Source organism: Suncus etruscus, chromosome 11 (genome assembly GCF_024139225.1).
Source record: "Suncus etruscus isolate mSunEtr1 chromosome 11, mSunEtr1.pri.cur, whole genome shotgun sequence".
In the NCBI taxonomy this organism is placed as follows: Eukaryota; Metazoa; Chordata; class Mammalia; order Eulipotyphla; family Soricidae; genus Suncus; species Suncus etruscus.
This window is the reverse complement of record NC_064858.1, coordinates 50,602,690-50,628,411: the sequence shown is the minus strand read 5'-3', so window position 1 is coordinate 50,628,411 and position 25,722 is coordinate 50,602,690. Positions and strand designations below refer to the sequence as shown.

At 39.8% G+C, this 25,722-nt stretch overlaps 1 protein-coding gene across 1 annotated transcript in view; it reads left to right on the top strand.

Moving 5' to 3' along the window:
• The window catches only part of LTA4H (leukotriene A4 hydrolase), a 49,884-nt gene that overhangs the window by 11,706 nt on the left and 12,456 nt on the right, over window positions 1-25,722 (top strand). Inside the window, 12 exon segments of the mRNA XM_049782937.1 lie at window positions 1,086-1,216; window positions 3,793-3,913; window positions 10,788-10,856; window positions 12,335-12,439; window positions 14,495-14,547; window positions 18,747-18,819; window positions 19,497-19,637; window positions 21,121-21,144; window positions 21,959-22,029; window positions 22,454-22,565; window positions 23,347-23,491; window positions 24,690-24,793. Coding sequence (XP_049638894.1) covers window positions 1,086-1,216; window positions 3,793-3,913; window positions 10,788-10,856; window positions 12,335-12,439; window positions 14,495-14,547; window positions 18,747-18,819; window positions 19,497-19,637; window positions 21,121-21,144; window positions 21,959-22,029; window positions 22,454-22,565; window positions 23,347-23,491; window positions 24,690-24,793 — 1,149 coding nt within the window.

Genomic DNA, 25,722 nt, shown 5'->3' with positions numbered 1-25,722 from the left:
CCAACCACCTTAGATCCTGGATCGGCAGCTTGCAAGGCAAATTCTGCTGTGCTATCTCTCTGGCTCCAGGAACTTTTAATTTAATATATGAAATGCCCATCTTGAATTATTATAATTTTATCTACCTTTTAAAACAATGGGGCATCTGCAGCACCATATTTGCCTGTTTTTAAAAAGCAAGGATGCCACCAAATACAAAAAATTATATAGATGGCAATTCCTTTTCCAGGTTTAATTTTCTCATGGGGGGAAAAATCCTAAGTAGAATTTCTACCTTTTTTTTTTTTTTTTTTTTTTTGGTTTTTGGGCCACACCCGGTGACGCTCAGGAGAACTCCTGGCTATGCGCTCCTGGATTGGGGGACCATATGGGACGCTGGGGATTGAACCGCTGTTTGTCCTAGGCTAGCGCAGGCAAGGCAGATGCCTTACTACTTGCGCCACTACTCCAGCCCTGGACTATATGAATTCTATCAAGACATATCTAGTGAGATAAACTAAGGAATTAATGATGAAAAAACAATCAGTAAATTTTTTCTCACAGAGAATTTAGATTTGACTTTAACTTAAAGACCCAAAATTTGAGCTGGAGAGATAGTACAGCTACCAATTTTGCCTTGCATGCAGCTGACCCAAGAGGGACCCTGTTCTATTCCTGGCATTCCATATGGTCCCCCAGCCTGCCAGGTACGATTTTTGAGTGTAGAGCTCAGGAGTGACCCCTGATTGCCACTGGGTAGGGCCCAAAATTCAGTCAATCAATCAATAACGATTAAAAATATAAACAAAGACCCAAAATTTGGGGACTCTCCCAGAGGTATGTACCTTGTAGCATACACACAAATATTAGAACCCACACATTTTTCAGGAAGGTTAGGATTCTGAAAGAGAGAGGGAGGACCTAAACCAACCTCTGTTTGATTCATTCCTAACATTTCCTTCTGGATGATACCCTCTAAAGACAATGATATTTACTCTTGTGTATGTAGTTGACCTACATCTAACTCTAGTTTTCTTTGGTGTATGGAACTGTTTATTATTTTGGAACTGTTTTCTTATTGTCCAAAAATGTTCATTGAATTTTAGATTTTGGATACGAAGGACCTTACAATAGAGAAAGTAGTCATCAATGGACAAGAAGTCAAATATACTCTTGGAGAAAAGCAAGGTTACAAAGGAGCACCGATGGAAATCTCTCTCCCTATTGCTCTGAGCAAGTAAGAATGTTTTGGCCTTTCCCTGATATGGTGTATTATCAAAGAACTGTTTGATAATTAATATAGGTATTTTTTTCCTCTTTTACCTTGTGTATGTGATGTGTGTATGTGATATGTTATATATGATACTGAGTTCTGTTTAGATTGAAATTACAGTGAAACTTTTTTTTTTTTTTTGGGATTTTGGGTCACACTGGCAATGCTCAGGGGTTACTCCTAGCTCAGAAATCACTCCTGCAGGCTCAGGGAACCATATGGGATGCCGGGATTCAAACTACCGTCCTTCTGCATGCAAGGCAAACTCCCTACCTCCACGCTATCTCTCCAGCCCTATAGTGAAACTTTTATGTTCTTATCCTACTAGAAATTCACTGTAGAAAAGACTTGAATCTTTGGATAACTGTTACTTCTCTAGTTTTACTAAAATAAAATGTAAAGTGATGTTAGCAGAAGGCTTTTACCTGCTATACATTTTTCACCTTCTCCCTGGGGAATAGTCACTTTCAATTTTTAAAGATAAGATTAAGGAAAAAAAGATAATAGCAGTGGTAAGCATAGAATTCATCTACTTAACAATTTGAAAAAATTGTTTAAGATATATTTTGTTGGGGCTGGAGAGATAGCACAGTGGTAGGTCATTTGCCTTGCAAGTGGCTGACCCAGGACCAACAGTGGTTCGAATACCGGCATCCCATGTGGTCCCCCGTGCCTGCTAGGAGTGATTTCTGAGCACAGAGCCAGGAGTAACCCTTGAGCACTCAGAAAAAAAGAGAGAGATTTTGTCACTCAATTCTTCAATAATCCTGATGTGATATGATAAGCAGTTTACAGGTAAGGGAAAAGATCTTCTATAAATTAGTAATTAATTCAAAAAGTGGCAACCAGAACTGTCATATTTGGAATGCATGGCATCCCAAGATAGAAGGGGAAAAGCATAAATAAGTCCTTGGCCTGAAACAAGGATGACCTACTTTTTGATGGCCCATGTTTTCATTTTTATACTTTATCTCTCTGTCTCACTCATTCAACTCTCTCTCTCTCTCTCTCTCTCTTTCTCTCTCTCTCTCTCTCTCTCTCTCTCTCTCTCTCTCTCTCTCTCTCTCTCTCTCTCTCTCTCTCTCTCTCTCTCTCTCTCTCTCTCTCTCTCTCCTTTGAACCTCTGATTCTATAAAGCATGTACCCTACTCTAAGTCACATCTACAATCCCTTCTTTTCCTCTCAAGAAATGAAACTAAGGCCTGGTAATGTAGCTGAAGGGCTAGTGTCCCTGATTCCATCCCCAATACCACATGGTCCTCCAGGAGTGGACCCCCCCCTACAGTGAGAAAGCAAAGAAGAGGTGGCATAACATTCTTTAGCTATTTAAAAAAAAAAAAAGATAAAATCCTGCCTTTTTCAACATGAATGTCCTGTATAAGTAGGGTATGTTAACCAGATGGAGAAAGACACACTGTATTATTTCACTTATAGGTAGGATGTGTGTGTGTGTGTGTGTGTGTGTGTGTGTGTGTGTGCGTGTGCGTATGAGTATTTGGGGGGGGTGTTAATTTTGGGTCATACCCGGTGGTACTCAGGGGTTATTCCTGGCTCTGCACTCAGAAATCACTCCTGCAAGTTCGGGAGACCATTTAGGATGCCAGGAATTGAACTGGGGTCTGTCCTTTGTTGGCCATATGCAAGACAAGCACCCTGCTATCACTCCGGCTCCAGTGTATGAATATTTAAAAACCAGCATGAGCTATATGAAGCAAAAATGAACTTTTAGACTGTGATTACCTGATAGATCATGGGGAGGATAGGTAAACCTGCTCAAAGAGGGAAACTATAGGGAGGACAGAACTGGACTTTGGAAGATAAGCTGAATGTAATATTTATGCTGATATTCAGTGATGCATACCTGAAACATCCAATGTCATTCAATTAAAACAAAACTAAACAACAGAACAAGGAGAATGCAAATCCCAAACATTATCAGATGTAACACCTATGGTATTGGAAGGCAAATCGTTCCTACAAGTTCACAGAGCCTGTTGGTAGCCAGGATTTAAACACTGGGCTCCACAGGGATGCTGGGCTCCTAGAATACTGGCTGCCTAGGGCCTCTTCCTGTTGTTACTTTATATTCAGTTATCGTGAGTGGAATGAAAGGAATTCCCAGGCTGGCATCAAGGTAGGACAGTGAGAGGCAAAGTTTGCATGGACCTGTTTGCAGAGCTGACTTATTCTTGGTCAGTGACAAACCCTCATAAAGGTATTTTTATAAATGTACATATAAAATTTATATATAATTATATATATGTGTATATATAAAATTTTATAGTATGGATTTAAATCCAAATCAAGTAGAATTTGGGGCCAGCGAGGTGGCGCTAGAGGTAAGGTGTCTGCCTTGCAAGCGCTAGCCAAGGAAGGACCGAGGTTCAATCTCCTGGTGTCCCATATGGTCCCCCCAAGCCAGGGGCAATTTCTGAGTGCTTAGCCAGGAGTAACCCCTGAGCATCAAACGGGTGTGGCCCCCCCCAAAAAAAAATCAAGTGGAATTTGATCCCACTAACATTTTGGTTTGTTTTATGCAGAAACCAAGAAGTTGTCATAGAAATTTCCTTTGAGACCTCGCCTAAGTCTTCTGCTCTTCAGTGGCTCACACCTAAGCAGACCTCAGGGAAGCAGCACCCATATCTCTTCAGTCAATGCCAGGTAAAACAGAATCACCAGGGATTTATTATGTCAAAATTTCCTACTGCAGGGAGGTAATGAAGCAAAGTGAGTAGGAGTCTTATTGTTACACAAGTCTTACATAAATATAGCATTTTGTTGAATTTTATGTGACAAAACAAGTTATCTTTTAGTACTGACATATCAGTATAGTTAGTTTAGTACTTTAAAAAAGAAGTTTCACAGGGCTGGAACAATAGTACAACAGATAGAGCAATTTGCTGTGCACAGGGCTAACCAAGTTTAATCTCCAGAACTACATATAGTCCCCCTACCAGGCACTGCCAGGTTGTGAAGCCCTGAGTGTAGACTAGTCATAAGCCTGAGCATAGTTGTTTGTGCTCCCTTCCCCTGTGTGCAAAAAAGAAAAGAAAACTGAAGGACCAAAAAAATCTCCAAATTTGCCTGGGTTTAGTCCACTGTACCCTGAATACTAACAGCAACTCCCAAGTACAGAACTGGGATTAACAACCAAACACCCCTAGGTATGGCTCAAGAACCCCCAAATAATAGGAAATTAATATATTAAAAAAGCAAACAATCTTTGGGCCAGCGTGATAGTACAGTGGTGCTTGCCTTGTGTTGGAGAGGACCCAGGTTCAGGTTTAGTCCCAGCACTATGAGCCTGCCAAGAGTGACCCCTGAGTGCAGAGCTAGGAGTGAGCCTTGAACATTGTGCCCAATAAAATAAATGAAAGACAACAACTTTTTTCTCTTATATTCCCACCCTACCCTACCGACTCCCTTTGCCCACATCTGACCTTACTAACTGCTCTTGGTAATGTGTGGGGACTGGTAGTGGTAGGGATGAATTCCATTTGCCAGAGCCTTGACCAGTCTCTCTGCACCCAAGAAACTTTCTTTAATATGTAAACCTGGGCCGGGAGAGATAGCACAGCGGTGTTTGCCTTGCAAGCAGCCAATCCAGGACCAAAGGTGGTTGGTTCGAATCCCGGTGTCCCATATGGTCCCCCGTGCCTGCCAGGAGCTATTTCTGAGCAGACAGCCAGGAGTAATCCCTGAGCATCGCCGGGTGTGGCCCAAAAGCCAAAAAAAAAAAAAAAAAAAAAATGTAAACCTATGTCTACCTTGATTGGACTTTTTAAGTTATATTTATATTTATAGCCCATCCTCATAGAATTTGGCATAAAGTAGGCACTTAGTGACTGATCATAAAGTGAAGGCAAACAAAAGTACTGTATACTGTACTAGCTACAAAAACTGCCAATGTTAAGTAAGTGGGAAGTGGAATCTAAGATTTTCTCAATATTCCTTAGACCTCCATTGCCTAGACAAAATCATCATATTACCCAAAACACATTGAGTTTGTTATATGACTTTTTCAGACTTTCTTACACATTTGCAAAAATGCTATGTAAATACCTTAAATATCTTTAAAGTGATTTAATCTACTTCTTTTTCTTTATTTACTTATTTTTTTGGTTTTGGGTCACACCCAGCAGTATTCAGGGTTTACTCCTGGCTCTGCACTAAGGAACTATTCCTAGTGTTGCTCAAGTACCCCTATGGGATGTTGTGGATTAAACCTGGATTAGCTGAGCACCTTACCCACTGCACTATCCTGCAGCCTTCTTCTACTTTCCCTTTAAAATGACTTGAATTACTTCCATTTTCAGTTTATGAGCTAGAATAAAGAAGCATATAATGAGAGACAATTTATCTTATGGATGATAGGGTTTCGCACATAACACTTTACCACCTTTCAGTTTCACTTATTCCTCCTGATAAATACCCAAAACACAATGATTTTTTTTTTTATATTTTGTGTTTTGTTTAATGTTTGGTTCTTTGCATTTTTAGTTGTCTATTTTTTTTTTGTTTTTTTTTTGTTTTTTGGTTTTTGGGCCACACCCGGCGGTGCTCAGGGATTACTCCTGGCTATTTGCTCAGAAATAGCTCCTGGCAGGCACGGGGGACCATATGGGATGCCGGGATTCAAACCAACCACCTTAGGTTTTGGATCGGCTGCTTGCAAGGCAAACACCACTGTACTATCTCTCTGGCCCCATTTTTAGTTGTCTTAATGTTCCTGTGTAATAGATATTACATTAGGCTCAAACAAGACTGGCCAGTTATTTTTGGGGGGGAAGTCACACCCGGCAGTGCTCAGGGGTTCCTCCAGGCTCTATGCTCAGAAATCACCGCTGGCAGGCTCGGGGGACCATATGGGATGCCGAAATTTGAACCACCATCCTTCTGCATGTAAGGCAAACGCCTTACTACTGTGCTATCTCTCCAGCTCCAAGACTGACCAGTTTTCCCACCACCACTTTCAAAGAAGGTTTCCTTATTCTACTTCATATTTTTGGTTTCTTTATTGAAGGTTACTAACAGTATATACCTGGAGGGCTGTCTCTGGATTTTCTATTCTATACCATAAAACTGAAGATCTGTCCTTAATCGAGTACCATCCTGTTTTAATTATTGCCACTGTATATTACAGTTTGAAGTTGGGAAAGTAAAGCCTTCCATCTTCTTTTTCTCCAGGATTGCTTTAGCTATTAGTGGGTAGGGTTATTACTCCATATAACTTTAAGGAGTAATTCATCTATTTCTTTGATCATGGGTATACTTACAGGGACTACATTGAATCTCTATAATGCTTTGTGGAGTATTACCATTTTTTTTCGATAACAACATGGTTTTATTAACAACATGATATATTTTAATATATCAGTAACCCAATATTAAAATATAGTAATATTAATTGATACAGAGAAAATTCATCCAGTTGTTGTAGAGAGCAGGATTAGAACAACCTTTCATAGAAAAATCTAATAATGAATTCCCTTTCTACCCCAGACATTTTCTTTTTTTTTTTGGTTTTTGGGCCACACCCGTTTGACACTCAGGGGTTACTCCTGGCTATGTGCTCAGAAATCGCCCCTGGCTTGGGGGGACCATATGGGACGCCGGGGGATCGAACCGCGGTCCTTCCTTGGCTAGCGCTTGCAAGGCAGACACCTTGCCTCCAGCGCCACCTACCCGGCCCCCCAGACATTTTCAATTCAATTCACGAGGAGTTCCTAAATCTTTATGATTCTAGTCACTTCGTGATAGCTGCATCTGCTAGTGCCCTTCTTGAAATGTATTTCTGCAAATTCGAGGTTTTACAAATAAATCTATTCAGAGGACAGCATTCAGAAGGAAAATTATTTCCATGAGAAAACACTTTAGTTTATTTGGAATTAGAAGCATGGTTTGGCTTTTTCTTTTACGGCAAATCGATGATTTTGATGATAATAATCCTCCCAATCCATGAACAGGAAATGTGCTTCCATTTCTTCATGTCCTCTTATTTCTTGTAGTGTTGACTTACAGTTTTCTTTGTATATCTTTTTAACCTCATTGGTTTATTTAGCTGATTCTTAGGTACTTGATTTTTTGAGGTAAAATTGTGAATAAAAATTTTTTAAATCTCCTGTTTAACTATTTCAATATAGAAAGACATATACTTTTGCTTATTAATTTTGAGCCTGCCATTTTACAAATTTATAAATTGCCACTTTATATAAATCTATTATTTCTAGAAGCTTTTTTTGGTAGTCTTTAGGGTTTTCTAGGTATAGAAAACTTCTTCCTTTCTTATGGACTGCCTTTAATATTTTTGTCTTGTGTGATTGCTATGTCAAATACTTCCAATACTTTATTGAATAGAAGCCGGTAGAGTGGTCATTCTTGTTCCTGATTTGAAGGAGAAGGATTTGTTTTTCCCCCATTAAGTATAATGTTTTTTTATGGGCTTGTAGTAAATGGCTTTGACAATGTTGAGGAAAGTTCCTTCAATTACCATTTTATTGAAAATTTTTATGATGAATAATTTTGTATCTTATTGAATGCTTTCTCTGCATCTATTGATATGACATATACTTTATTTTGTATTTTTTGTAGTGGTATGGTATATTGATTGACTTGTGTATGTTAAATGATCCCTGCATATCTGGGATGAATCCCACTGGTCTTTGTCTTCTTTTAGTATCAGGGTAATGTTTTTACTTGGAATGTGTTTTTTGTGTGTGTTATAAGGATAGGTGACTAGATTTAGAAAGTTGGCATCTCTTTTATATGATATATGATGAAGTGAAGAAAGGCACTTTGAGATCATTGGGGGTAGGGTCCTAACCTGGGGATGAAATCAAGTGGTTTTGAATGCAACTTCCTGCTTTAAGTGTGAAAAATTAGGGAAGGGTCGTTCTGAGGTCTAGTCTGGCTGGCTGCCACCCTTCATCGGAACTCTGACACTTTCCATCCTATTGTTAGAGCTCAGTGTTGAAATTTCAGTGACTGCAGCTGCCTGAATTCCAGCAATATTCTAGGTACTTTCCTAATCGAAGCCTGAGACCACAGATGGCAACATACCATTGCTGCAGTCTTCTGATCACTTTCTAGTCTTCACCTAGTCATTGGACATTTTATGTGGTATAAAAGAATTCTGCAGTTCCTGCTGTCTGAATCCTCTTCCCCTCCTCTTCTTTTCTTTCTCTTTATCTCTCCTCTCATCTGCTGGGTGCTTATGGCTCCCTTCTGGCCTACCCATAAAGAGCTGAAATATCTTTTTAATTTAAGAAACCCATGGTTGGGGCTGGAGAGATAATATGGATGTAGGGCTTTTGCCTTGTGTGCAAAAGGATGGTGGTTCGAATCCTGGCATCCCATATTGGTTCCCCAAGCCTGCCAGTAGCGATTTCTGAGTGTAGACTCCCGCCAGGAGTAACCACTAAGTACCACTGGGTGTGACCCAAAAACCAAAAAAAAAAAAAAAAGAAAAGAAACCCATGGTTAAGTAATCTTAAGGAAGATTGTTTAAGCAAGAAAGTATAAATTGGGGGCCGGAGAGATAGCACAGCGGTGTTTGCCTTGCAAGCAGCCGATTCAGGACCTAAGGTGGTTGGTTCGAATCCTGGCGTCCCATATGGTCCCCCGTGCCTGCCAGGAGCTATTTTTGAGCAGATAGCCAGGAGTAACCCCTGAGCACCGCCGGGTGTGGCCCAAAAGCCAAAAAAAAAAGTATAAATTGTAGGTTCTTTTGGAGATATCTGATACTTTGATCAGTAAACTTTAATATAATGTTTATTATCTAAAGCTGGCAAGACATGAAAGATTTGTGAGTCATAGGAATTTTGAATATGTTGTTTTGTTTCTGTTTGATATGTTTGAAATATAGAAGAAATCAAAATTCAGCATCGAAATTCAGCAACAACTGCAGTGAATAAGAAATTTAGTAACTGAAATATGAGTCAACAACAAGCAAAGTTTATGCCTTGCATTCATGAAACCTTGGCTTAATACCCAGCATCTCAAAAAGGAAAGAAGGGAGAGGGAGAAAGGGCAGAGAAAAGAAATGTTTAGATATGATTATGTTTTATTTGATGGGCCTGCTTATGGATTTTCTTGATAAATATTTGCCTGACTTTATGTTATCCAGTAAAATACATACAAAACCCTTTCGGCATTACAGTTTCACCTAATTCAAGACTTTAAAGGCATGGTATTAGAATACAGTCTTGAGTGAAAGAGCTGTTGAGAGATAAAGAATGACACAGAAACTTGGTGCTTTGGGGTAAGAAAGGGGATGCCCAGGGCAGTAAGAAGAGCATAGGGTTGGTAAGTAGTTGACTATACTATTCTCCTAATAGGCCATAAGAATTTATTTCTGGTAAAAATACCCATTCTGGAAAGGCCTATCTAAATTTCTCTGAGTAGTAAAGAGAGAGGGTACAGTATGTCTTTAAATTTGCTAGGTCTTAATTGCTCAAAAATAATTCTCAAGCCAAAATGACCCAGTTCAGACAGACGTGTTCTGAATCCCTTTATGGGAAAATGGATTTAGACTTAGCTGTTAAAAAAATGCCAGGGATTCTTTCTCATTTTAACTTTTCAAGTGTGTTGTAGAATAGTATGTCATAGCACCCTTTTTCTCCAGCCAAGTTCTCCAAGACACTGGCTTTCATCATTAGGCATTAATAGCTAACCAGAGAAAAGAAAAATTGATTTCTAAGTGAAAAATAAAATCATCTTCTTTATTTTGTGGAGCCTTGAGGCAACAATGTTCCTAATCTCACTCAACAACTACAATCTAATCTGTCCTGCTCCCACATTTATTTCACCTTAAAGCCCTTTTCACTTAGGGTCCCAAACAGCTCCTCACTGAGCAATGTAAATACTCAGCATACAGATTAGGGAACCCTAACTTTGCTTCATTCAAAGCATTAGGGTTGATGGCACATTCAAATGGTAAGCTGGTATGGTGCTTACCTTGCACCTACCTCACCCAGGTTTGACTCTTGGCACCCCGTAAGGTCCCTTCTAGGAATATCATATATAGATTTTTTTTTGGCCACTATTCTATTTTGGCTAATACCAGTGAACCCTAGAAATGGAAGACATTTTCATTTTTAAGAATCTAATTGGAGTGTAGCATCATGGTAGAGCAAAGGATATATATAATCTTTACTCATATATATCCATTACTCATATATATATAAAGCCCCAAACTCAGTCCCTGACACTGCAGAAAATAAAACAAGAAGAATGTATCTAAAAACAATGCTGCAGTTTTAACTTTTTTCTTGGAGAGCAGGGCTTTTAGGCCACACCTGGCGGCCCACAGGACTTTCTTCTGGCTCTGCACTCAGAATTCATTTCCTAGCAGTCTTGGGGGACCATATAGGATGCTGGGAACCAAATTGGGGTCTGTCCCAAGTTGGTAGCATGCAAGGCAAATGCCCTACCCCTGTGCTATTGCTCCAGCTCCCCAGTTTTAATTTCTTAATGTTTTGATTTAGAAGAAAGAGGAATGACATTCTCTTCTCTTCCCTTTCCCCCTCCTTTGCAGGCTATCCACTGCAGGGCAATTCTTCCTTGCCAGGATACTCCTTCTGTGAAACTAACCTACAGTGCAGAGGTAAATATCACAAAATATTAACTGGATTAAGTGATCTCTTTTGATGTATTTACTGATTGGTTTTGGGTCCACAGCTGCTGGTGTTCAATCCAGGCTCTAAGTAGCCCTCCAGATCTAGTGCTATAGTCTTGGGTAAGCCCTAAACCCTCACAGCTTCCATAGTTGTCTCAGCTGAGTAGAATAGAGTAGAATAGATGCCTAAAAAAAAAATGAAGGGGCCGGAGGAAAAAAAGGAAGAAGGAACTGAAACCTGTTTTCTTCAGGCTTTTGTTTTGTTTTGTTTTCATTACCAGGATCTGGGGTTGTCATAGAGCTTGGTCCTGAGCTTCTACTTGGGCGCTCCTAGCTTAGAGTCTTGGCAAGAACAGGGGAGTCTGGCATTTAGTCGAGTGTATATTTACTAGAACATGAATCTTTTGGGGTAGTCATTGATTCTGGCATTTATTTGAAATGTCCATTTCAGAATCATGACATGAGGGTGACACTGGAGTGACCAGATGGTTTGCCCCATGGAGGATCCTCTTCATGCAGATTTCCAGAGAAAACAATTTCACAGTCCCAGGCAATTGATTTTTATTTCTCACAATTGTGATCCTTAATTTAAAAGGCTGTTTTGGCCTGGGGAGATAGTTCAAACTTCTGGAGAGCATGTTTTGCATGCAGGAGGCCAAATTCTGTTCCTGGCATTGTACTGAGCCAGAAATATTCAAGCACCATGTAGTATGGCCAAATGTCTCACTCTCCACCCCATGCCTTGCCAAAAAGTTCTATTTGGAACATCAACTTTGTTTTTAATTAATACAAAATGGCTTAAAACTCTACTCTCTGCTTAGTCCCAGTCCAAAAGTAAGTAGAGCTTCATTTGAATTGATTTTGGGGTGTGGAGATACAGAGAGGTGGTGACCAGTCTTGGTTCCGGGCATGGAGACTGACTGACTGACTGCATGTTTCTACTACTTTTTCCTTGCAAGAATCCAGTATTATTATCTCCTTTGATGGGGAAACTGAGATTCAAGGTTGTTTGCCCAAGTTTATGCCGTTCCTAAGAGAAAGAGCTGAAATTTTAATCTACTTTTCCACCAAATACTCCTAATTTAGATGGATGGATATCTTACATTCTTTTAGTTGTTCTTTTGTTTTTTGGGACACATCAGGTAGTGGTGCTCAGGGATTACTCCTGGCTGTGCTCAAGGGACCATACGGGGTGCCAGGTATTGAACATGGGTCAGCTTTATACAAGGCAAATGCCCTACCCACTGTCCTATTATTCTAGCCCTCTCAAATTCAATTTTAAACCGTACCAGTACTTCTGTTTATGAGATGGAATCACCTGGATTTTTAGAATCTTGGGCATATTTATTAGATTCTCATGACAAGGAAAAAAAGTTTTTGTACCTTATGTAAATCTTTTCATATGTCATTTTAGATACACTTAAGCCTTGAATTTGTAACTGGAAATGGTTTTTCTTCTTGACTAGGTGTCTGTCCCAAAAGAACTAGTTGCTCTTATGAGTGCCATCCGTGAAGGAGAAACTCCAGACCCAGAAGACCAGAGCAGAAAAATATACAGATTCAGCCAAAAAGTAAGCTTTTAAGGCCTGGACTTTTGTTTCAATTGGAGGTGACCTTCTAATGGTTGTGACCCATCCTGAAGACAAAGTTCCCCCTAGACTAGTTGAGAATGTAGGAAGCAACTTTTGTTTTTGGCTTCCTTTAATCATTTGTCTTTGTGCTTTTACTCCATTCGCATCTATTGCAGTGTCATTTTGAAGAAAGCAGGGCTGAAGGCCAAAGTAGGGAGTGGCCTCGCCCCTGTTTCCCCCCACCACCATAAGGTGCAGGCTCCTTATGTTTTCAAGTGATACTTTTGGCCAATTCTTGCACCCAAGTGTGAGCAAGAACTAGTTCAGACCGAAGAGGCATTCTGTGGGATCTGGGCATGCTGAAAGGGCTTAAAGGTCTTGCCCTGCTTGTGCCTTATCCAGGTTTGAGGTGCGTCAAGGTACCCAAGTAGCACCCTGACAGCCTCATGTCCAAGCATAGGAGTATCTGACTCCTGGCCAAGAATTATAAGGAGTGACTCTCCAATTCTTCTGATCACCATTTGGGAAACCCTCCCCGCCTAGTAGGAAGCTCACTGTTACAGTTCGTAAAAGTAGTTATTTCTGTGTGGTGGATAATTGGACTTGTATACATGTTATTTAACTTTATCTAGATGATAGACAGAGAAAGAAGACTTATTTGCCTCAACCCTGTTTCTGGGATTCTGAGCTCCCATATTTTTTGGAATCTTCTTGTTGAATATTTGTATATCTAACTAATGTACCAGAAGTGGTGCAAAATGTAAAGGAATTTAAATTAAATCAAAAGAGGACCAGAGCAGTAGCCAGGTGGGTGGAGTGTTTGCCTTGCATGTGGTCTCTGGCATCCATATGGTCCCCTGGGTCTTCCAGGAGTAATTTCTGAGTGCAGATCTAGGAGTAACCCCTGAGCACGATAGGAAAAAGAAGTAAACAAACAAAAACAAAAAACTAAAAGGCACAGGACCTTCTTTCTATAGGTTGAATTTTGAAGAATATTTAAAATTTACCCTGTGGAATATCACATACTGTGTGCAATAAGTACCAAATGCAGTTGCATTTTTCACATTGCCAAAGCTTTGCTTCTGAAAGCATTAAGAAGGAAGGAAATGTTTGAAATCACTAATTGCATAACTTTTATTTGTTAAAAACGAGAACTGAATTTTCATGTTAGAGGATTTTAAAGAGAATTGCATTACTTTTAGTTTTTTTGGTTTTCGGGTCACACCCAGCAGTGCTCAGGGGTTACTCCTGACTCTACACTCAGAAATTGCTCCTGGCAGGCTCGGGGAACCATATGGGACACCGGGATTCAAACCACAGTTCTTCTGCATGCAAGGCAAACACCCTACCTCCATGCTATCTCTCTGGCCCCTACTTTAAGCTTTTTTGTTTTTATTTTTCATGGGTTTTTAGCCACATCCAGTGGTGCTCAAGGGCTACTCCTAGCTCTGTGCTGAGGTGTTGTTCCTGGTGTTGCTTGGGGGAGCATGTGATATCAGGGTGTGAACTGGGGTCAGTCATATGCTTAACCTCAGTGCTTTCATTCTGTGTATTACTTTTTTTTTAATTTTTATTGTTTTGTGTGTTTTTGGGTCATACCCACTGGCCCTCAGGGGTTACTGGCTCTGCACTCAGAAATTGCTCCTGGCAAGCTCAGAGGACCTTAGGGGATTGCAAGAATTGAGATGAGGTCTGTCCTGGATTGGCTGCATGCAAAGCAAACACTACCCCCTGTGGTATCACTCCGGCCACTTCATATTACTTTTATTTTATTTTATTTTATTTTTAAAAGTTGATTGATTGGTTTTTGGGCCACACCCAGTGGCACTCAGGGATCACTCCTGGCTCTACATTCAGAAATTGCCCCTGGCAGGCTGGGGTACCATATGGGATGACGGAAATCGAACCAAGTTCCTCTTGGGTGGGCCGCATGCAAGGCAAATGCCTTACTGCTGTGCTATCTCTCCGGCCCCTGCATTACTTTTAAATGTGATTTGTCTTATATGTTTTGAACACTGACGCAAGTATGTTGTGTACTTTGTTTGCCTCTTTTAGATCCCAATACCCTGCTACCTAATTGCATTAGTTGTTGGAGCTTTAGAAAGCAGGTGAGTTTTTCAACCAATTTTGAGTTTTATTCAAAGACAACTTGAACCCATTATTCATTTGTGATTCATTGGTATATTTCTCAAGGTATCAAGCTGATAATTCTAGGGAAATTTAAATCAATTATAAAATGTAAATTTGGGACCAGAGTGATAGTATTGCAGATAGGGAACTTGTTTTGCATGCAGCAACCTGACTGAGTTTGATCCCTGGTGTACTATATGGATCCTTAAGTCTGCCAAGAGTGATTCCTGAGTGCAGAACCAGGAGGAACCCCTAAGTATCTCCAGTGTGAACCAAGAAACAAAGTAAATAAAATAAAATGTAAGTTATAATTTTATTTTATTTATTTGTGTGGTTTCAGAGACCAAACTCAGGGCTGCACACATACAAGCCTGCGCTCTTTTAACACTGAACCCTGACCCATATAAGTTAATTTTAAATTGAAAAATACTTGACCACTTATCTCTTTTGATTTTCTAACTATTCTGGAATGAGCATATGCTGATCTTTAGTTAGGTATCCAGAGTCTAATATAATTTGAGAAAATTATTTCTATTAACTTCCAATTTCTCATTTTTTTTGTTTGTTGTTTTGTTTTTGGGCCACACCCATTTGGTGCTCAGGGGTAACTCCTGGCTAAGCACTCAGAAATTGCCCCTGGCTTGGGGGGACCATATGGGACCATATGGGATGCCTGTGGATCAAACCGCAGTCCTTCCTTGGCTAGCACTTGCAAGGCAGACACCTTACTTCTAGCGCCACCTTGCCAGCCCCCCAGTTTCTCATTCTTGAGATTATAATATCTGCCTTTCTAATCTCAGAGTGGTTTTGTGAAAAGAAAAAAATAAGATAATTAAAGTATCTGAGGGTTTAAGAGATAGTACAGGTTAAGGTACTTGTCTTGAATGTTACCAACCCCAGTTTGATCCCTGGCACTGTATATGATCTGCTGAGAATGTCTGGAGAGACCTTCCTCTGAACATGGCTTCCCCCTGACCCCAAACAAAAACAGATAAAATCTATGAAAGCAGTTGGAAGTCTATAAACATCTTTTAAATGTATTTTATTGAAATTTTGCCAACATAGAGTTGCAGCAATAGTATAGCGGGTAGGGGGTTTGTCTTGTACATGAATGGCCTGAGTTCGATCCCCAGTATTCCATATGGTCCCCCAAGCACTGCCAGAAATGATTCCTGACCACAGAGACAGGAGTAGTCCTAGTGCTGGAGGGTATAGCCCAAAAACCAAAATAAATAAAATTTTGCTAACAGAATACCCATTCTTTTTGTTGTTGTTTGTTTTTGTTTTTGGGTCACACCCGGCAGCGCTCAGGAGTTATTCCTGGCTCTACACTCAGAAATCGCCCCTGGCAGGCACGGGGGTGGGGGGGTGGGGGGTGGGGGGGGAGCATATGGGATGCCAGCATTCAAACCACCATCCTTCTACATGGAAGACAAACGCCTTACCTCTATGCTATCTCGCCGGCCCCCAGAGTACCCATTTTTATATTTTTTATTCGGTTATTATTTCTAAATAGCTGAGAATTAAGACTGTCTGTGGTCATCACATTCTATAAAATGCCAGAAAACTGGATGTATGAAGTTGGGCAAATAACTGTAGCAGTTATCAGCTTTGTCTTGGGCAAATCCCATCATGAATTTTGTTTTCTTCCACTTGGAATAAGTATAGGTGCACTGAAAGATTTTTGTGAGAAATTAACAGACCTAACATATGTAAAGGCTTCTGGCTTACCGAATGCCCATTAATGATCACTATGATAGTTGTCATAGCAACCAACAATTTGAATCTCTTATTATGCCATTTTTTTCAGCATTATCTCTTTGAATACTAACAACCCTGTAAAGTGGGTAGAATTATCCCCACCCCACCCACCCATCCCCATTTTTTGATGCTGAAACACACAGTGAGTTTTAGTGATGGTTCAGGATCAAAAAGCTGGTAAATGTCAGAGCCAAGCCCCAGACTTAGACCTTTAGTCCATGCAATTTGGACAGTTTTAGATAGTTCTGTACTATCTAGCACAGCACCCACCAAACAACCGTAAGAGAATTGAATTCCACTATAAATATGAAATATAAACTGGCTTTTCTAAAGACTGTAAATTTTTAAAGAAGGTTAAAATAATTTTATTAATACCTTTTAGGTGACTGTTGAAATAATCTACCCTAAATGTGTTATGTAAAGTAAAACACGTTATGAAAATTAACATAAGGAGCCAGAGAGATATACAGTTTAAAGGAAATAAGGTGCTTTCCCTACATGCAACTAACACAGCTTTCAATCCTGGGCACTGTGCATGGTTCCTTGAGCACTGCCAGGGGCCACTCCTGAGGACAGAGCTAGAAATAGGCAGTGGGCACTATTAGGTGTGGCCCCCAAACAACAAGAACAAACATTTCATCTTTTTTTACTTGCATATGGTCACTAAATGATTTAAATGACATGTGTGTGACTTTCCCCCCTGGCTCATGCTTGGTTCCCATTTGTGGGGTCTGCTTTGGCACCATTGGCTACAAACACAACCCTTCTTCTTAGCTGCTAAATCTAAAGTTGTAGTTTTACAAACTTCCTCCATGTGCTAACATGGAGGTTGGAGAAGCAGTGCTATGGGACTGGCTTCTCTTAGGAGCAGGGGTGAAGGGATAATTTGATATGTCAAAGAAAAACAGTATTTTTTGCTTTTGAGGCCATACCAGTAGTTCTCAGAGTCTATCCCTGGCTTTGTGTTCAGGGATCACTACTGGTTGGCTTAGGGAACCATATGGGGCGGTGGGGTTTGAACACAGGTCAACCATGTACCTGCTATACTGTTGTTTCAGCCTCAGATGCAGCATAGAATTTTTTGTTTGTTGGTTTGGTTTGGGGCCAAACATGACAGCACTCAGGTGCCACTCATTGAGTGGCTCTGTGCTCAGAAATTACTCCTAACAGGCTTGGGACCCCATGGGATGCTGGGGATTAAACCTAAGTTTGCTGTGTGCAAGGCAAATGCCCTACCCACTGGCCCCAGTGGCATAGAACTTTTAAGATAAAGTTTTGATTAAAAATATTTTGGGGGGAGGGGAGGAAAAAATTTAAGCAGTCATAGTGATAGCACAGCAGTAGGGCATTTGCCTTGCATGTGGCTGATCTAGGATGGACCTTGGTTTGATCCCTGGCATCCCATATGGTCCCCCATGCCAGGAGTGATTTTGAGCACTTAGCCAGGAGTAATTCCTGAAAGTCATTAGGTGTGGCTCAAAAAAACCAAAAAAAAAAAAAAAAAAAAAACAATTATTTTTGAAAAATAATTTATTTGAAGATCAAAGAGATAAAAAGTAGATAGAGTGTGATCACACATTGTTCTCTGAGCTCATCAGGAGTGATTCCTGAGTACAGACTTAGAATAATCACAAACACCACTGGGGTGACCCAAAACCTTAACATTATTTTTTGAGTTCTCTATATGTGGCTTGATTCCATCCTTATATTCTAGTTGTGATTTTACAAAACTTATAAATGTATCATCTCAACCATTTTACAGGTACAGTTAGCACAGTAGAGTACCAATGCTCAGTACTAATTTAACTATTTGTACTTTTAAATATATAGTAGTGTCAGGAATATTTACATTGTTCTAAAACAATCTTGAGAATGTTTTCATATTGCAAAACTGATTTTATTTTGCCCCCCCTCTTCACCTCCATTCCCCATCCCCTGCCACTACTCATGATTACCTGAGAGCTACCTTGTAAATGAGCCTGGCACATTTGTCCTTCTGACAAACAGCAGGATTTCCTTCTTTTTGAGTTTGTTTCTGCTGTATGAGAGTGTTTGATCTATATGTGCCTAACAAAGTTTACCTCAGTTGTGGGATCATCTTCTTGTAATTGTGAAGTGGAGAGAGGAAACTAGATCCCCAAGGTCTGTGCAGAGCCTGTTCCATAACCTTTGGAACAGGTTATATCTGAGTTGTTTGGTCCCAGATTGTGCCTCATTATAGTGCCACTTCACTGGCTGCGCATGTAACATCAGGCTTGTGTGTGGGAGGAAGCCTCTAACTTCATCTCTTTCACTACGCACAAGGTGAATTATAGTCTTGCCATTTGGATTTGCACCTAGTACTGCAAACCTTTCCTAGAATTAGGTTAGTCATTAGTCCTGACTTCCTCTTGTACTGTTCTTTTTAATTTTACAGGCAAATCGGCCCAAGGACATTGGTATGGTCTGAGAAAGAACAGGTGGAAAAGTCTGCTTATGAATTTTCAGAGGTTGGTTACAGAGAGCTTCCCCCTTTCTTAATGTTGGATTTCAGATTTTGACTATGAAATGTGATGAGATTTTTTTTATTTGGGCCCACACTCAGCTGTGCATCAAACCTGGATTAGCCATATGCAAAACAAATGCCCTTCTACCCACTGTGTTTACTCTAGCCCTGAAATGTGATAGTTTTAAATGCAATAGTAAAAGACAAGTGCATCTGAGTTTATGTGACTTTTCAGCTGTTAAACTTCTTGTAAATTTTGTTTGGTTTTGGTCTTGGCTTTTGGCCACATCCGGTGGTACTCAGCTCTGCACTTTTCAGTTTCTCCTGGAGGTGCTTGCTTGACCATGTGGGGTGCTGGTTATCAAATTTGAGGTGGGTGTCTATAAGGCAAGCCTCTACCAGCTGTACTATCGCTCTAGCCCTGACTTTTTTGGAGGGCTTTTGGACCACACCCGGCGGTGCTCAGGGATTACTCTGGCTCTGCACTCAGAAATCGCTCCTGGCAGGACTGGGGGACCACATGAAATACCAGGGATTGAACCGGGGTTCATCCCAGGTCACGGCCCTGAAATTTTTATTTAGAATAAGCATCATTAACCTGTAGATGTCATGAAAATCAGTATAACATCTGAGAAATTTATGAAATTAAGACATGCAAATAAATATTCATTAATTTTTCAGACTGAATCTATGCTTAAAATTGCAGAAGATCTGGGAGGCCCTTATGTTTGGGGCCAATATGACCTGTTAGTACTGCCCCCATCTTTCCCTTACGGCGGCATGGAAAATCCTTGCCTCACATTCGTAACTCCTACTCTGCTGGTAAGTGTGAAAATGTCTTCATTGGCAACTGATCTCTGCCCAAATGAAACCTAGATATGAAGAACTTTAAGCCTCCCAAAAATACATTGAAGCAATATTTTCTACTATTTCTCTAATCACCTTTTCTATTTATATTGCTTATTGTGATTATCATTTTTTTTATTTAAAAAGAAAAAAATTTGGCTATTTGAGGGGAAAATACTATGCTTAAGGCATTTGGATATATTGGCATGGGACAGGCTTTGCTTTGATTCATTTGTGAACTATAAATTATAAAATCCTGAGAAGAAGCTATGACACTTAAGATCAGCATGAAGGTACTGACCAAAACAAAACAAAACTTGCTTATTTGTTTTGGGACCACAGCTGGCAGGGCCCAGGGCATACTCCTGGATATGTACTCAGAGATCACTATGGTGGACTCTGGAGAGAGATCATATGAGATTGAAGCTGGGTCAGCCACATTGCCAGGCAAACGCCTTAATTGCTATACTTGCTCCAGCCCCAATGAAATAAAACTTTGTTCACCATGTATATAGGAAAGAATTGGCTGTGATACATCTTTATCCCTTTGTAGGCTACTTTAATAAAAATCTTTTTTTGTTTTGGGGTCAAACGTGGTTGTATTCTACACTCAGGGATTCCTCTTGATGGGCTTGAGTGACCATATGGGGTAATGGGGATCGAACCCACATTAGCCACTGGCAAGGCAAGTAAGTGCCTTACCTGCTATATTCTCTCTTCATGTTCCCTCCCTCCTTCCCTCCCTCCTTCCCTCCCTCCTTCCCTCCCTCCCTCCTTCCCTCCCTCCCTCCTTCCCTCCCTCCCTCCCTCCCTCCCTCCCTCCCTCCCTCCCTTCCTTCCGTCCTTCCTTCCTTCCGTCCTTCCTTCCTTCCTTCCTTCCTTCCTTCCTTCCTTCCTTCCTTCCTTCCTTCCTTCCTTCCTTCCTTCCTTTTCTCATGGTTTATTCCTGGCACTTCACTCAGAGATCATTCGGTCAGACTAAGGGGACCATAGTCTGCTCTACTACCTTTCTAGCCCATTTACTTTTCTTTTCCTTTTTTTAGCTACTTCATATTCTTGCTAGAACCAAAAAAAATGATGGATTAGCAACTAAATAATTAAAATGGGTAACACCCATTGTTGTTAAATATACTGTGGTCGATAAGAGAGAAAGATGAAATTTAGAGTAAATAAGAGTACATACCAAAAAGTTAAAAAAAATATAGAAGAAACATTTCCTGGACATTAAAAATAAACATCATTCCTCCTTGTATTAGAAAAATTTTCTAGAACTGGAGAAAGATGTTCTTATGTTTTTGTCATATTTTCTCAGTACATATCTCTTTTGAACTCCTTGTCCTATGTAGAAATAAACAGTGAGTCATTAATACCAGAGTACTATGTCTTAAAGTAGGGATTGTTTAGATATAGTCCATGATTTGATTACTTCAATACTAAGGAAATTCTCTTTTCTTTTCAGGCAGGTGACAAGTCACTTTCCAATGTAAGTTAAAATATATTATTATGGTTTCCCTCAAGAAATACTAAGTCAATTGATCTTAAAATATTTTTAGTTTGTTATATTGAATTATGATCATAAAAGGTAACTTGGGTAGTTTTTTATTTTTGTTTTGTGGAGTTGACCATACCCTATAATGCTCAGGTCTTACTCCTGGTTCTGTGTTCAGGGATCACTTCTGATGAGATTTGAGAAGGCTACTTTAGAGGGTGCTGGGGATTGAATCTGAGTCAGGTGCATGCAAGGCAAATGCTCTGCTCACTGTACTATCACTTGGGAAGTCTTTTTATTGACCTTATTATATAAGCAATTATATTTTAACAGATTTAGACAATTTCATAGTTTGATTTATGTGTTTATGGAATATTTATAAAGGAGTCATATAGCCAGTTGAATCATTTCTAAATAATTATAATTTTTAAGCTATGTATATTTGTCTTCAGCTAAACTCAAATTATTTTTTCTGAACCAAGTAACTTTCTGAATATCTCAGCAAATGTTTAAAAAATAACAGAAGCAGGGCTGGAAAGGTAATATAGCAGTTAAGGTTGCTTGCTTTGCATGTGGCCAACCTGGGTTTGATTCCTGGCATCTCATCTGGCCACCCAAGCACAACCAGTAGTTATTCCTCAGTGTAAAGCCAGGAGTCAACTCTGAGCATCACTGGGTGTGACATAAAAGCAAAAACAAAAGCAAAAACCCAAAACCAGAATTTAGAATGGAAAGAGTTTTGACATAATAGAATATTTAAGTTGAGATCATCAGTTTTACTATTAATGACATTCACTCTTCCCCTTAGGTTATTGCACATGAAATATCTCATAGCTGGACAGGAAATCTTGTAACCAACAAAACTTGGGATCACTTTTGGTGAGATTGCTTATCATTTTTTATTAATATTTTTAATTCATCTGTGTGTCTCTTCATTCAAATTTGTTTTGTGTATAGATCTTAATTTTCTTTATTGTCATCATTTTTGATAGAATTCAAAATAACTCTGTAATACTTGTCACCACATAGGTAGAAAAGTATTTAATTTATGTATGTTCTTTAGTTCTAGGTCTAGTCATACTTTAATACATAGACCTAGAACTATGCTTGACATTTGTTTCTTTGCTGTCATTGGCTGGGCAGAGTTTGTCGTCATTAGAATTGATTTTTGGAAACTACATAGCATTACCTGTATTATTTATGCTGCACAATTGCTTTCTTCTGTGGAAAAGCTAAAAAAGGAAAAAGCCTGTTGATTAAAATGTCTTTTTATCTCTTCTCTATCACTATTTCCATTTATCAGGTTAAATGAAGGACATACTGTGTACTTGGAACGCCACATTTGTGGACGATTGTTTGGAGAGCGATTCAGACATTTTCATGCTCTAGGAGGATGGGGAGAACTACAAAATACGGTAATTGAGTCCTACTTATAAAAATGTTCTTCCACAATTGTGTAGGTATTTAAAAACTGAGTTTGTGTGTCATCTTCACTAATTGCAGTAAGAAAATCATATTTTCAGATGTAGGAAAGAAAGCTGATGTTAGCATAGTTTTCTAATAAGGAATATTCTAATGGACTACTAATGTTCTTCATTATCCAATGGAAGATACTGTTCATGACCACTTGAACTTCATCTGGTCTCTGAAATTATCCAACAGGTCACTTGGGCCTAATTACATTAGGTACTTTCTTTTTTTTTTTTTTTTTTTTTTTGGTTTTTGGGTCACACCCGGCAGTGCTCAGGGGTTACTCCTGGCTGTCTGCTCAGAAATAGCTCCTGGCAGGCACGGGGGACCATATGGGACACCGGGATTCGAACCAATCACCTTTGGTCCTGGATCGGCTGTTTGCAAGGCAAACACCGCTGTGCTATCTCTCCGGGCCCACATTAGGTACTTTCATATCATTTTAAGTGCTTATTCCTAAAAGGCAAATTTTCTGACCAGTCCTCGAATACTTTCCTCGTAAAGTCATTTATTGGGCAAGAAAAATCAGAGAACATTAGGCCAGTAGCCTAATTCTGTGAGTAGGCTTCCAGAAACGTGTGGTGACATATTCTACTATTTACAGTTTCTAAGTTTGTTTAAGTTCTAGCTCCCCTCAAGTTATGCAGTTGAGTTAGTAAGGCTTCTCCCTTGTCACTGTGATTTAGACTACCTAAATGGACTTTTTTTTCCTATTCTGTCTCGTAGATCAAGACCTTTGGGGATACAAGTCCTCTCACCAAACTTGTGGTTGATCTAACAGGTGTGGATCCTGATGTAGCATATTCTTCAGTGCCCTATGAGAAGGGCTTTGCTTTACTTTTTCATCTGGAACAGCTTCTTGGTGGCCCAGGCAAGTATTTCCTGATACTTTTTGTTTGTTTGTTTGTTTGTTAGTTTTTTGGGACCCACACCCAGCGATGCTCAGGAGTAACCCCTGGCTCTGCACTAGGAATTACTCTTGACAGTGCTTGGGAGACCTTGGGGAATCAATATGGGATTCTGGGGGTCAAACTGAGTTTGTGCTATGTGCAAAGCAAATGCCCTACCCACTCTAGCTCCTCCTGATGCACTTTTTTTTAAGAGTCATGAGAAAAATAATAAGGAATGTGTAATGATTAAGTTTTTGTTCATTGTATATGTACCTGTTGATGATCTGTATTTCTAATGTTACCTCTCTACCTAAAATGTTAAATAATTTTTGAGATCCAAATTGTGCCCAGTGGTTAAAAAACACAAACTCATTAATATCTTAAAAATTAGGATAAAGACAGGCCGGAGAGATAGCATGGAGGAAGAGTATTTGCCTTGCATCCAGAAGGACAGTGGTTCAAATCCCGGCATCCTATATGGTCCCCTGAGCCTGCCAGGATCGATTTCTGAGCATAGAGCCAGGAGTAATCCCCGAGTGCTGCCGGGTGTGACCCCCCCCCCAAAAAAAAATATTGAAAAATTAGGAAAAAGAATATGCACTTAGTAAAAAATGAATCTGTGAGAATTCGCTATTTTTGGTTTAATAGCTGGGTATCATCTTATACAGATCTTATTATTTTTCTTTCTAGTCATATGAGGGCTATTGCTTATAGAACTTGTTATATGTTCTTTTTCTTTGTCTCTATTGTCAGCTTCTTTATCTATAAATAGAATTTCTCCTTTTTACCAGATGAAGTTTACCCAATGTAAACCCTATTTAAATGTAAACTCTATTTATTTATTATTTGGGGGTTTTGGGTCATGCTCTGTGATACTCAGTAGTTATTCCTGATTCTTCACTCAAGAATTACCCCTGGTGATGTTCAAGGGACAATATATAGGGTGCTAGGGATTGAACCCAGGTTAACTATGCACAAAGTCAGCATCCTGCCCATTCTCCAGCCTCCTAACTCCCATTTAAAATTGTCTTACTCTTAAAACTTTCATTGGTTTCTTTAGTGTTCTGTGTTCTTCATGGTTAATAAAACAATGGCCATATATCAGAGGAAAGAAAAGTAAAATAATTGCTTTTCGATATTGACTTTTTTTTTTTTTTTTTTTTTTTTTTGTACTTTTAGAAGTTTTCCTTGGATTCCTAAAGGCTTATGTTGAGAAATTTTCCTACAAGAGCATAACCACTGATGACTGGAAGAATTTCCTATATTCCCATTTCAAAGATAAGGTTGATTTTCTTATTTCATCTCCCCTCTCAGAATCTTCAGACTGCGTGGGGGTGTGGGCATCAGTTTGGCTGTGCCCCATTGGCATTGGTGTTAGGGCCAAGGTGGGGCTGTGCTCTAGAAGATCCAAATTTAAAAGATTCTGTTTTATTATAGTACTGTGATTTACCCACTTACCAACTTGTTCCTAATACAGTCATTTCAGACATTAAATGTTCAAATGCCAACCCCAACACCAGTGGGACCTTCTCTTCACCAGTGTCCTTAATCATCTTAGCCCCTGCCCTAGCCTGCTTCCTGGTAGGCACAGATAAATCTACTTAATGTTGATTGTTACAACTCTAAGGCAAATGGAGTTATCAAAACCTAGATCAACACAGGTCAATTTAAAATGATTATTATATCTTGTTGTAAAGTCATTGTTTAAGAATTTACTGGGCTGTGGTTCGTGCTGGTTGAGTCTGATACATTTGATAAGATTAAGTCTCCTGAGCTGGGCCATTTCTGTTGGAGGGTGTTGGAGATAGCATTGGGCTGTTGTGGTTCATGCAGAAAGGGGATCTGCCCCCCTCCCCCTTTCAGAGAATGCCACAGACCTGGACCTGGCTATTTAAGAAGTATCAGCATCCATTATTTTCTTTTTTCTTTTTTCTTGGTTTTTGGGCTATACCCAGCTGTGTTCAGGAGTTATTCCTGGCTCTGCTCTCAAAAATCCTCCTGGCTTGCTCTGGGGACCATATGGGATGCTGGGACCTTATTGTCAGTTGCATGCAAGGCAAATATCCCATTGCTGTGCTATCGCTCTGGCCCTGTTTATTATTTTCTTTTGGAGCTTTTTGGAGGAGCTGGGCCATTTTTCTGTGGGGTAGATGGAGACTATGTGTAGGGCTGTTGAGTTTTCCATGCCGGCATGGGAGCAAAAGGGTTTGGC